The sequence below is a fragment of the Phalangium opilio genome, unplaced genomic scaffold (genome assembly GCF_054372755.1).
Source record: "Phalangium opilio isolate 3A_F unplaced genomic scaffold, DU_Popi_V2 ptg000113l_1, whole genome shotgun sequence".
Lineage (NCBI taxonomy): Eukaryota > Metazoa > Arthropoda > Arachnida > Opiliones > Phalangiidae > Phalangium > Phalangium opilio.
Window position 1 is genome coordinate 5649458 of NW_028324209.1, and position 14261 is coordinate 5663718.

General features: G+C 36.9%; 1 protein-coding gene across 5 annotated transcripts in view; it reads right to left on the reverse strand.

The window, feature by feature from the left end:
- Positions 1-14261, reverse strand: part of LOC149623538 (uncharacterized) — a 112251-nt gene that overhangs the window by 66177 nt on the left and 31813 nt on the right. For all 5 annotated transcript variants that reach the window (XM_089852539.1, XM_089852541.1, XM_089852542.1 and 2 more), the window contains one exon: positions 4021-4709. In XM_089852539.1, coding sequence (XP_089708665.1) covers positions 4021-4127 — 107 coding nt within the window. In that variant the 5' untranslated portion in view covers positions 4128-4709. The remainder of the gene's footprint in view (positions 1-4020; positions 4710-14261) is intronic.

A 14261-nucleotide genomic window follows, 5' to 3' on the forward strand; every position in this document is an offset into this window, starting at 1 on the left:
GAGAGGAATGGCAGGAACATCCATAGATATCATGATAAACATGCATAAGTCTAGGCGTGGTAGTCGAAATTGAACGTTGTTATCTCTTTAACTGGGATTTGGTACAATGTAAGTCCATTATGTACCAGGACTGCCAAAGATATTTCATTTGAAAATGATCCCTGACGTTTTAAGATTTTCCTACAAGGTCTAAAGTCACTTTCCCTGACAAAGTTTCGCCCCTTTTATTTGTAGAAAAGTCAAAATGAATTAGTTCACATTATTATTATACTATATGAAATTCCAGAACAAATTTAAAATTCCCTGAACTTTATACCCTCACAACCATTTTCAAGAACCTTTAACTTTCCCAGATTTCTCAGGGTATTCCTGACCCCATGATGGTACACCTATGTCTATGGGAAAATCTCGACCAGAAGAGCGAAAGAGTGGGAAAATAAGAGAAAAACTCCGAGATTTATTACTGAGAAGCCCGAGTTTCTTAGTTTCTTGGCTGCAGTCCTTTTGTCTTACAAGGGAATTGCTTTGTACTACGCTGATTAAATATAGGACCCTGAACGCGTGGCAGAACTCTCGATACCTCGACCGTCTCTAACGTAAAAGGAAGGCTATATAGTCCGTCCAGCCTCACGCAATACGTTCTTCGCTAAACTGTAGCTAATCCATCGTATTGTTTGAGGAAAAAGTTTCCAAGTTTGGTTAGGTTCAGTTCTTAATTGTATGCGCCCTTCCCCCCCCCCTCCATCTCTATCGGTTAAAGGGAGGTTGAGGTTAGAGCAACTACCCTTGTCGGTGCTGATACAAAATCGATGTACAGGGATTCTGGGTGAATAGCCCCTCGCCACGTAGATCGCAAATTCAAAATTATACGAATTTAACTAGTTACACTGTATTTCATCTTCCCTTTGGATGGATATACAAAATGGGCTTTATTTGCTTGGCAAAAACAATAAATAGAGAAATTTCGTAAACAAATAAACTTGTACGATTGAGAATGGTTACAACTTCCGAGTAATGTTTGTTTGTTTTGGGGTTTATCAAATGCCATTTAAGCGACATTGCAGCGCTCTACATTTTATGCAAATTTTAAGAGATTTTCAGCATAATTCGCGCAGTTGTTCAAGACGGATCGCTTTGGAAAACTCGCGGATAAGATGCCCTGATAGCTTAAATTTAAATAAATTCAAATGGAATGGCATTTCCAGAGAGGTTGTTTTTTACTAAACAACACGGAGAGGGATAATAAAACAAAGCATTTGATCTCCTTTTTCTTGATGGGAAGCCTTACTGTAAGTACCGAGTGCGCGAGTTTCCAAATAAAATTTTAATAGGATCTCGTATGTTTCTAAATGGATTAATAATTTTTCTTTATAACTAGGGCTTATTTTTACTTTCAAATATATATATATTATTATATTTAGAGCGTGTTATTTAAGTCTAAAATATATCTAAAATTCTATTCAAATAATTCTAACTTTCGAGGTGAAAAATTTATTATAAGTATAGAACTTAATTTAGTGAAATTAAACTTTTGAAATCCAGTTTCAGCCAGATTTAAAAGCTGAAAAAATTAACCGTTATTCGCATATTTGCCAAGGTTGTCAGAAAATAACCACATTCCAACGTTTAAAAACAGAAACGTCATCGGAGATGCAGGAAACACCAGTTTTTCTAGGGTAATAACGAAGTTTGGTATCAAACCAAAACAGAATAAAAATAGTTTCGAAAGAAGCGAGTTAATATCCCGTCCATTACGCGTAAAACTTTTGTCTAATTTCAATATCTCGCCTGGACTAAAAGGAAAATCGACGGGCAAAAATTCGAACCCCCAAAATTATTAAATTTTCTGGCAATAACTCGAAAAAGCTCTTGGACGAAACATTGGAAGAGGAAAAAAAAAGTTAATTCAAAAGATAAATCAATACGAGGAAGAGAGAAAAGCCTGGAGGGGAGAGGTTCAGAAAGGCGAATGTATAGCTGGGCTGTCCACGCAAGGCTTAGTTCCAGCACCGTTCCTATCGCGCCGGAACTAAAACTTAAGTCCCATTGGGGCGAAAAACTGAAAGGGGAATCCCCAGCGATAAAAGGCACTTGTGGATTGAAAAGAGCTCTCCGGATTTGGCGGTGTACGAGAGAAAGAGTTAGGCCTAGGCACGCTTAGCAATTAATGAGCTTAAAGCGTAAAAACAAGTCTTCAAATGGAAACTGTCGGTAAAAGCGGGCCAAGAGCACGAACAAAAATGTCCTAACTCGAAATTATGATTCAAACCGCGGACCGAATGAAACGATACCTAACAACCAGCAAACACACCGCAAAGCTTGCCACATTTGGACACCATACGCGTTGAACAGCGTCTTCAAAAGTCAATACGCTCCTTCTGCTAATCTCTGTACATAACTAACTCACACTAACCCCAAAACGTAAACGACACAAGGACCAAGTTACAATATTTTTCTTCTGTTGTTTAAACGAAAAGCAGCTTTAAGCTAGATTCCCACTCGACCGAAAACACGACGGAAACCCGGCAGAAAGGGGTTCGACAGAAAAATCTTTACGCCGAGCCCGACGGAATTGCCGTTCGGCCGGGCGTAAGTTGTGTTCTATTTTTTCGGTCGTGCTCGGCGTTACGCCGGTGTCTCAGCCAATGAAATTATCCCACTGACTACGTCATAAATTTCAAGTGCGCACGCATACGCGAGATAGATTTTATAGCCGCCATTTTTTTGTGGTTGACCAAGGCTTAGCTTAAACATGCCACCAAGAAAGAAAAACGAAACTAATGAAAGTAAAAAGAGATTAGATGTTAATAGGAAATAATTTAGTGAGGAGGCTAGAAAATAGCCCTTCTTGTACGATCGAAGCGACAAGGGGACAAAGATACCAATTCAGAGTGCGAAAGAGATGTTGTGGAAACCACTCAAATCTGTCACGTGACCCAAAATTATCTACCGCCGAACTCAAAATTCAGTCGTAGTGTGAACGGTCTACCGCCGAACGCCGGCGTAAGTTAAAATTTCTACCGTCGACTGCGTGATTTCCGCCGTGTTTTTTCGGTCAAGTGGGAATCTAGCTTTAGTAACCATAGGGACGACGCGAGGGGGTGGGTCGAGTCGTGGCGTGGGGAATGGCGGGTGATCGCGTCAGTGCAGCACGTTATTAAAGGCGCTATATCCCTTAACCCCTAGCCTGTCGATGACAGGTGACCGGGGGATTAAACTCAAACCTTCTCTTTATTAGATTCATTAACAAGAGGGTCCCTTCGGCTCTTCCCTTTAGGTTTCTGGGTAGCTTGCCATTTTCATTCTTTAGTCCTTTAGCTATAGAAACAATCGCTTCTCTTTGGCCTAGGGATAATAACGTTTAAAAGGACAAGGTCTCCCGCTTAGCACGGAATCCCATCTCTCTCAGGTTGAAGGGGAAAAAATCGTTACTTTGGTCGATTTGTTTCTTTTTTTTGATGGGTGAATATGGATGGTTATTACTACACCAGACGGGTGGATACCCTCAAATGTTGCCTATGGAGTAAAGGAAACGCCTAAGATATATACGCCCACGTAGGCGTCATGTTCTATTCCAAAATATTATGACGTGTATTATCTTTGGTGTGTTTTTAGAAACAACACTTTCCGGTTATTTTGTATTATCTACTGTACGTGACTTATTACTGGATGATTTAACAGACCAGTTTCTTTGTAGTTTACCAACAAAAATTAGTGTTATGGTTTGATACGTCACAACTAACGATTCCCGAAAAAACCTTCCCTGATAATGGTGACTGTCAGTGACGTTACAGGGCTTGCTCCAAAAAATCTATTTGCAGGACTAATGCAAACTAGACGCACCGTTTTACTATAATGACCTTGACGGAGGTCATGAACTTCAACGACGTAACAGTTTAAGACTAAAAACCAATGGACAAACTTCGCCGATATTTCACGCAACGCAACAAAATATTGCTAACCAAGTCCTAAGATTAAAACATCACCACCACCAATAGAATAAAAAAGGCGCAAGCTTACTTCATATAGTAGAGACGTTGGTCGTTGCGATTGACGTGGGCTGTCCATCCTTTACGAAGGCCTTGCGTGACCTCGGCAAGAAATTTGACCAGGGGATCTTCTTCCATCGTCTACCGTTTTTGATAAGGCGTCACACGAGAACCCGAACAATCTTCCGTCGAAATGAAACCGTATAAAAAATTCCACGCGCAGAGTTCACCCGCGGTTCAAGCGCTTCTATCCATCGCGAATGGCGGGCAGTTGGCAACGGCTTTCGTTCCAAGGTTATTTTTCACTCTCTAGTGGCGCGAGCGCAAAAGGGCAGATGGTTATAAGGAGAAAGGTCACAACCATCCAATTCGATGCCCTGACGTATTATTACGTAAAGAAACCAAAGATTGATTGAGCACTGACATTGATAACACTCGAGAGCACAAAAGACGCTTCTCTTTATCCACTATGGGAAGTTTATAATAAATTCTTAGGGCGGGGTACGTCGTTTACTTTTGAAACTTTCTTCTTTCGTCTTGAAAAATAGCTTCACTTTCAAGATGACACGCTTGCCTACCGGTCAACAATGGAGGGAAGGACACGCTCGTCCTAGATTATTAAGCGAGAGTAGTGGGCTTCCTAAAGTTGGTTGGTGGCCCTGACCTGGTGGTCACGCCTGAAGCCCTTCCTAAAGCTGGATTACAGCTCACTTTCACCTCCTGAGAGAAAAAAATTAAGATTTGTTAACGTTACATTGCCTCTAATTTATAAAAAAAATAACTTATTAGAAACCGTCTGTGGCACGTGACAATGATTTTCCGGCACGTGCAAGGCAATACGCGTTTCCGGTTTAGGTTTAAGAATGTTGCAACCAATATTAATCACCTTTAAGGTGCAATTTATCTAATTTTAAAAGCTTTCTGTCACCTTCATGCACTCAATGATATAACAAAGACGCGAAACACCCTTGTTAAGAGAACTCTAGTCGAGTACGACTCTATTAGAGAAAAGTAACTTGGTCATTGAAGAGGGCCTTTGCCACAAGACATAATCGTAAGCCGTCAGGACATATTTACGAAGCCGCCTGGAAAAAAGGATCCTTTTATAAATCGTTTTCAAAGCCAGTCTCTAATCGAGTCACGAAAAAACTTTTTCTTTCCGCAAAAAAAGAACCATATTATATAGCCGGGTGTCCGTGTAAGTCCATCCAAGAAGTCTGCGATCCATAATAAATAACAGAAGCTAACCCCATAACCCAACTGCTCTGCCTATAGAGTAAAAGAGGCTCTGCAGCAGGGTTCCTAGAAAACTAGAATTCTTAATTGGTACTTTACAGGAGTAAATGAACTCAGAGTAGAACACCTCCCTGCAGATGAGTAGGCATTTGTTTTTAAATCAACAGGAATCTGAACGATAGGAATGTGAGTTGTTTTGATTCGAAGAAAATTGGAGTGAAATTTCAACATTGGTCGAGTTTAGTTTCAAACTTCTACGCGACATTCTGCCTATGCCAACTCCCCGCGGTTTATTACGAGATTTTCCCATTAAAGTATAAGAGCTCTAATCCATTCTCTTGGTATTGGTTTATTTCTTCATCATGATTCAAGACCCACGTCGAGTGGCACTATTGTCAGAGCTGGTGCATCCCACAAACCTTCCTATTTAGTAACCCTGGCTAAGGAAACCGAGAAAAAGATATAGAGAGGAGGTTCGGCTTGACTGCCTAACGCAACAGACGCGTCGTCCCATCTCGTTGGAAGGAAGCTTCTCCAGCGTACAAGGGGCCGACAGAGGAGAACGAATTCTTAAGCCAAAGAAAAGAGAAGCGGGCGGAGGAAGATAACTCCAATTAGGTCTTCCTGCAGCCCAAGAAGAGAATGCCGAAAGACGCAGCGGCACCAGGGCGAGCGCCCTCTTTAAACGAGGTTTGCTTGGTTGGGCAGAGAGAGGGCGGATTCCGGGACAAACACAAATACTATACCTGAAAGAGGAGGGCGGGAAGAGGAAGGGGGGCGATAGCGTCATGTATTTATATACACACACACATACGCAATGTCGTTAGCGTTAAAGCGCCACCAACTACGACATGGATGGCCCAAAAAGCTATTTAGCCCCTGAGGCAGCTAAATAAGGGAAAGAAATGCCAGTCTGTTGGGTATTATATACAAGCATCGGAGCTAACAAAAGATGAGAAATATGGATGGATGAAGTACCCTCACACTTTTTTCCGAAAAGTCTTGAACTTATTCACACTGCTTTTAAATTTATGGAAATATCCGAACGTTAAACGACATCACGCTTCAGAAAGCGATATATGTGACGGATCTTTGTTTGAACTTAAATTCCACAAGGGTTACCACACTAAACTTAATTATCCTCCTTGCTTTTCAATTTTAAAACTCCCAATTTCCACGCACCTAATTTGATATTCATGCACATATAATATTTAAATGGTAGTCTGCATACGCGATCCTTTTGGCGCAGCAGGATCCTGGATTCGACCAACGGGAATACACCAATGTTAACTTGGTTAATTAATAATTAAGCTGGTATGTTCTTAATTTAATACCACATAAAAAATAAAACTTAACCCAAAAAACTTTGTCTTAGAAACAATACGATGCCAGTTATAGAAGCGAGGTAGCCGCAGCAACCATGGTAATACCTCCACACCAGTTATCCCAAACTCACTATACCTGGGTCCAGGGATTACCAAACAACGTAAGAGAATAATCTCTATGAATTGACCCAAGGTTTAAAAGCGCGTCCACTTAAGAGGGATAAGGGAGTTACTGCGCGAGCCCTCAGATAGTGCTTTTCCTTGGCATAGTGGGGAATACAGGACAATTACTCCTTCCGTTTTATGGAGTCGCAACCATTATTTATGTGTCTGGGAGCCAACCGAGTTAACTTTGGACCAGCAGGAGAATTATCGACGTTCCAACTAGTTGAGTTAAGAAGAATGCGACCGGGACTCGAGTTCCTAAATTCTCTCGCTGCGCCACGATGTCTTGGGCTCTTGGCTTCCTCAGCTTCCACCACGAACAGAGAAAATATAAATAGTTCCGGCGGTTTAAAGCTTTGGTCATATAATTTATTTCTTAAAAATTCTTATGATTGCATAGCTGCTGCTGCATGCTATAAGAACGTGGTGGTAAGGGGACTCGACCGAGGACAATAAGAAAATCCTTTTGACTTTCGAAAAGATTTAAACTTAGTTGAGGGGACATAAAAAAGGAGTTTAAAATCTCAGAAGGAATTTCGTTTAAATGTTTTCACCGCGTAAAAATACTCTCAAATACAGCAATTTAAGCAAGGTTCGGAAAAACCCGGGTTTTATTGGGTTTTTTTATATTTAGCAGTTTAGTGAATGGCAGAAATTGTCGATCAAAAGTCACTGCTTAATAAAAACGAAATATTAAAAGGTCTCATAAAAATAATAAATACTGTTAAATATTACTTTGAAGTTGAAATAATAAATATCTTAAACTACATCTTTAAAAAGAAAATATATTAGCATTTAAACTCAACAACATTTTAAAATTTTAGTGGGTTTTTATCGAAGGTAAAACCCAATAAAACTGTACCTGTGGGGTTTTGTAGGCTGGGTTTTCATTAACCCTGGATTTAAGGGTATATCATCAGATGGATCTTCGAAATTTAAATCGTTCCCTTTAAAATATTTCGTAATATTTCAATATATATATAACTAAGGATTATAAGCGATCGCACGAACTCAACAAACACGTTTATGTGGCAAGGGATTTACAATTTCCAATGGAATATAGGGACGTTTTTGGGTCACATTTATATTTAGGCTTCAAAGTTAAAAGTCAACATACTTCCATCCAATTTCGCAACAAAAGACAACAATAATCCAAAGGTTGGTTCCCAAATAAACCAAGGCTTAGAGAAATTCTGGTTTAGGATGTTCTAGAATGTTGTTTTTTCTATTTCTTTCGTTAATTAATTTCCCGCCGCGTGAGGAAACTAGAAATTTACCTCTATATAGCAACTAGGACTTTAATATAATTATGGCGAAAAAAAAAACATTGGGTACGTTTTCCTCTTGTAAAACATATATGCATAAAAATACACCATCCGCAATTCGTGTTTCCATGATAATTACTAAGTCCTTCCTGAAATTAGTAAAATGCTTTAAACGGTTTGAGCTACTAGCTTCAGTCAGGCTATCCTTGGATGTACATTATTTCGAAGTTATCACAATCTTTAGATACTTCTCAGCATTTAACAAAATGATTTAAACTTGATTAAGACTTCCTGATAGCCAGGGATTTTATAGGAGAAAAATGTTTTTATAGCAAAATATAGGAATAAAAATGCTCATACATAATTCTATTTTGTCTTAAACTACGTAGAAAAATCTCCAAAAAAATAATAAAAAAAATTAAAAAAATTGATTTCATTTTGCCAAGAGGAACTTAATTAAAATATAGTATATAAAAATCCTAAGTGAGCTCCGAAGTTTTGTTGTCTATTCAAATGTGATCTCGATAAAAGAGCAAAATGTTTATAAATTTGATGCTAAACTATACGAAAACTTCGACAAGGATATTACAGGACCTTTCATAAAATTATAGGATAATATAGGATTTTATAAGAATTATAAGACCGCTGGGCTCCCTGTGAAGATTTTGTTTTTGATAACTTCTAGATAATTTACTTCCGTCATATGTAAAAAGCTTAGCCTAGCATAACGATGCGGGTAATTATCACGTATGGAAGTCAATTGCGTGGAAACGTATGTCGCAATACACGAGAGAAGAACTTCGCTTGGATGCTAAACTAGAAGAGTTAAAACTACGCAATTGTTTATCGTATAGTCAGTCGTTTAGAGAAAATACTGGTGGGAGACCGAACTATATAATTTAATTCTGTTGGAGTTGCGTTGCGTAAAACTGTTTAGTACCCGTACATTCTCTAACTCATACACCAAGCTTATGGATTATTATTGTTATTATTATGTAAAGTGGGTTTGTGTTTATATTCCGCAAAATTCATCAAATTAGATACGCGTCTCGCGCTACGAAAATTGCTAAGAAATCGATGGTGTCATTGTCAGCTATAGTACGTTAATGGGGCGCCACCATCGTCCTAGCATTCCAACATATTAAATAACCAAATACATATCAATCTCACCGAAATCTCGAAAATGAATATGGGGAAAAGCGACGTTTCAAGATAAAAATAGGGTAAAATATTGACCAAGGTAGGAACCTAAAAGGGGATCACTGGAAAAACAATATGACATCATTGATATACAGTATAAAAATGTCTTAAACTGACACATTTTTAAGTATTAAGTGAAGTTAAGAACATTATAACGTTCCTTTTTCCAATTTTCAACAAAATAACAAGTTATTTCGAACTTTTTTAAATATATTATTATTTAGACTGAGGAGTTTTCGTTACTTATTTACGGAAAGAGTTATTCTAGATATCTTCCCTTGACTAACTTCTAAATAAACGCTTTTTATTGGCTGCAGTTTTTTTGGAAAATAGGGTGATTTAAGGACGAAATACAATTTTAGGGTAGATTAACGACCTTATAGATAAATAGGTACTTTTAGGGACGTTTCATCTATTACGATTTCATTACTAATAAATTAAATAATACAGCAATAGTTTCGTAATGGGAAATTGGTTTTGGTAAATTTATAAATACCATAAATCAAAATTAAATTAGATGCTTTAGTGGATTAGCACGAGTTGAAAATAACCCATCCTAATATTCGGAACATCGACATACTTCAAAATATTTTTGCAATGTATTAATTGATATAACATAATTTAATTTAATATAAACCTATTATTAATAAATAAACGATTTGCCTCAAAATTTAAATAACCAATTAACCAAAATATAAATAAATATCTTTTTTGCAAACCAAACCAAAACAACTATTAACTTATAAAATAACGTTGCTTAAGACCAACTACTTAATTCAATCTTATCTTTCTCCATATCCTTATAATTAAAACTAAATAATCCATTACTACGGTATAATTATTATATGGAAAAAATATATTTCTCAAAATAAATTACGGAGTAAATATAAATAAGTTATACGTGCATGATTAAATTGGGTCGAGAAGCATTTATAAATATTTAAATATTAGGGAGATACGGAACGAATTTGAAATATATATTGAAACGAGATAGAACTTAAGAGAGTTAGTTATATAGTCGCGTATAACGATTTTACCCAAAAATAACTCGGCTTGAAACGAAATTGAAAGTCCTTATCCACCCTCTTAATATTCAGCAAAGTATGAATGTACGCCCTTTGAAAAAACCCACGCATTTTTCAAGTAGTTTTTAGTTTTTTAATATTAAATTAAAAAGGGCTTTCCCTTAATATTAAAGATATATATTTTCCGTCAATGATTTTTTAAAAATTAATTAAAAGAAATCTATAGAAAAAATCTAAAAAAAACGAAATAATTGAATATTTGAAATTTTCGGAGTTTTAAGTGTATCAAAACTTAGAATACGATTTAAATTAATTTTTTGTGTATATCTCTGCATGTAAATCAGTATTTATTAAAAGTTAAGTGGATTAAACTAAAATTAGGGTTATTGGGAGGATATATGGGCCTAGTAATAATAAATTTATACGGAATAAAGTCAGTATCCAATCATAAAACGATTATAACGTAACTTAAATCCCAGGAAAATGTATAAGAAAATATCCTTGACCAATAATAATAAAACAAGAATCTCAAAAGCACGAAATCTATTACCTAAACCACTAACCGGTAAAGTACTTCAAGCGCATTCGTTAATCCACACCAACAACTTCCATTTCAAACAACATTCAACAACCGCGGCGAGACATTCGTCCTTTCCTTGAAAAATCTAAAATTCAACGAACTAAACTTGACCTAAATTTACTCTTAACCACCTTCCAAGTGCAATGCGAAGTCAACGAGGCAGAGGAACTTGAGAAATTTCATCATCTTAGAAGCCAATCACCTCGAAAGTGTCTCCGTTCTAGCATTAACACAATCTTGTCTATTCCTCTGTTAAAGTGGTACTACTCCGAGTGATTATAATACGAATCTCGTTCGAACTTTTCCAACGACAACGTGAATTGTCGACGACGTTTATAAGCGGAATCAAAGATAACCATAATAATAGTATACAGGCATTACTCTTTTTACGCCTCTGGGTGAAAACCCCGACTAATGGCAGGTCTCTTTCGTTTATCGTATAACGCCCTATGGAATGTATACAGACCGTGCCGTGTCTCTATAAGAACAGGCCTTGGGGTCGCGTTATTTTACAAATCATTTGGAAAAAAAAATGTATTTTACAGGAATGTGGCGAGCGAGAGAATAACCCCCTTCTCTCTTCTTTGTCTTTTATTTCTGTCCTCTCTCTGCCGTTTCTGATAGTAAAACTGGTATTCTGGTATTTTAGGAAAAAATTCTTACCGACGTGTAATAATACGAATTTTTATTTTTTTTTTAGATAAAGGATTTATGGGTATCTGTACATTCTGTAGTGAACTGACTTCGGTTGCCTTTACATTAAAAAAATCCTGATTTCGTTAAAAGCAGTGAAACGAAATTTACACCTAGAGCTGGACACTGATTATTAAAGCAAAAACCTTAACCATTTAATGCGAATGCTATTCTATGGGGTATAAAATTCTATTGAATCAATATATGAATTTTAAACTAAAGCGTCATCAGCTTCATTGTTTGTCCTAATGCGCGGTTAATTGCTCGCATCTTTTTAATATTACTGATAGAAACATAGTTACAATAAGAAATATTCATTACTTTCTACGGTTTCTCAAATGAAAAAGAAAAATATATTAATAATGTTTAAAATTTCAGTTAACTTTCACCAAAACTCAGTCATGTAGCTATCGACCGGCGTCGAAAAACATTCGAGAAAATTTAAATAACTCTTAAATGAAATTATGTAGATTATAGTCATCTATCGACTCACCAGGAAAACAGCAATACTTAGAGATATAAACGGGGGCTAGAATTTTTCTTTTAAACTGAAATAGCGCATAAAATTATTAAAATAGTGAATATATCAATTGGAACCATGTTTTTATATACAATATTACAGAAGATACAAGTAAATTAAGTCTCCGTAATGGATTCTTCACGGTAGGCTTTCCCGCGAAACACTGTAAAGTACCCCTCCCTATTGGACGGATTCGTCCAATAGGGGTACTCCCCAGTGCTTCGCGGGAAAGCCTCGCAGTGTCAATTAGGCGCCATTACGGAAACTTAATTGCTTGTAATTTCTTTAATATTGTAGATAGAAACATGGTTCTAGCCTGAAGTATCCCTTTAAAATACGCCTCTTCATCAACTTAAAATTAAAAAAAAAATGTTTTAAAATATACAGTAAGACGAAGCCGGCATCACCTTTACTTTCATTCTATAATTAGATATTAAAACATTCAATTCGTACAGTAAAACATTACACCCCCTTAAAAATGGGTCAAAGAAAGACGAAAAAAAAAATAAAACCCAAGAAGACGAGCGCGACTAGGGCTGAGAAGGTAAACGAAAGTACAACCTTAAAAAGTAATTAGAAAGCCGTCTCAAAAAATTAAAAAAAGAAACCTTCAAAAAATTCATTAAACAGCGCGAGAAAATAAATGGAATGTCTGATTTTTTTTAATTAATTAAAACCTTGTTTACGATAACTTTGAAAGGATTAGAAATATTTTTAAATTGAAAAAAAAAAATCATATTTGTTAATTGAGTTTTATTTTCTGTCGCTCCGAATCATTTTAATATTCGAGAAACGGTATAAGGTGAATGTACTTGGACCCGATTCCAGTATCAGGTTTCAAAAGTCAAAAATCAACCTTCCTAGTTCCATTTCGAAGGTTTTCTACTTTTATAAACTATGGGGAAGGGAAGGAGTTGTTTGAATTTCGAATTTTGTACATATTAGCCAAATCGAAAGGTAGATAAACAATTCAATTTGATAAGGGATGAATATATTCCGTAACATTTCAAAGTGTCACGCTTATATCTTATAAACTTATGGCGTAGAGATACGATAAAAAAAAAATAATGTTTATACATAGAGTTCCTAAAAAGTCTTACCAGAAGTGAGATGAGACTAGAAGTGAAAGACTCTGGCATTGGAAATAGATCCTGCTGGCACTAGTGAACAAATTTGAGGATTTTATGCCGCTTCAATCGCGTCTACAATAGAGAGAAAAAAATTGGTCGAGTTCCAAAAATATTTCCTACCCCCTTCCCCTCAACCTAAAGCGGCGGAACACGGACGCGGGTGCTTGAATCTAGTTCGGCCGTCTACCGCCACGAGCGTCTCACGTTTTGGAGAGAAAATTCAGAAACCGCTACTAGAGGGCCAACTGTTGGTGTGTTATCAAGAATATTCACTTTCGCCAAGTGAAGAATTTGGTTAGCTCAGTACTTCTAGTCTCATCTCACTTCTGGTCTTACCCATAATTTAAGGGGGATGGTGGTTCTTTGAACGAACGTTTTTGAGTCGAAAATGTAATTTCTATCTCCATTTTGCCGTCCGGGCCATTGTTTTAGAGTTATGATTTGAGTGTTTTTGGGATGACCCCTTAATTAAATTAGAAATCATTGTTTTTCAGCTTCTTAATTAAATTTAATGGGGCCATCCTTAAAATACTCCATCCAATCCTAACTTGAAAACAGTGTCCCTTGTGGCAAAATCTCATAGAAGTTACTTTTTCGACTCAAAATCGTTCGCCCAAAGAAAATCCCCCTTAATTTATGGTGCAGACTTATCAGAAACACCCTGTATGCCTGCCTACGTAGTTTGGAGCAATTTGGGACTTAATTTTTCCCAACAAGTTATATAAAAGTTCTGATAACCCTATAAAAAGCAGACAAAGGAAGTGCCATTCATAAGACAACCGTTGAGAGAAGCTTCGGGGCACGGAAAAATCCAATTTGCCAAAAGCGATTAAAACAATAGCGCGGGAAAAGAGAAGCTCTTCATTGTTTTAATAAAAGGAACGAGAGTTACAGGGCGCGCTTCCTAAAAAGAGAGCTCTCTCATGTCCCTCAACTCCAGCACTAGGCCTTTCAAAGAAAGATTCTTTAAATAATCACCGAGCAAGATATATATACATATACACATACACACCGGAAGTGTAAACAGACACGTGTTTGATCCCGGAAATAATATTCCCAAGTAGTTAATACTTTTCTTTCAAAATGAACTTCCATTCCGCCCTTCAATGTTTGTTCATTAAAAACAAGGTGAA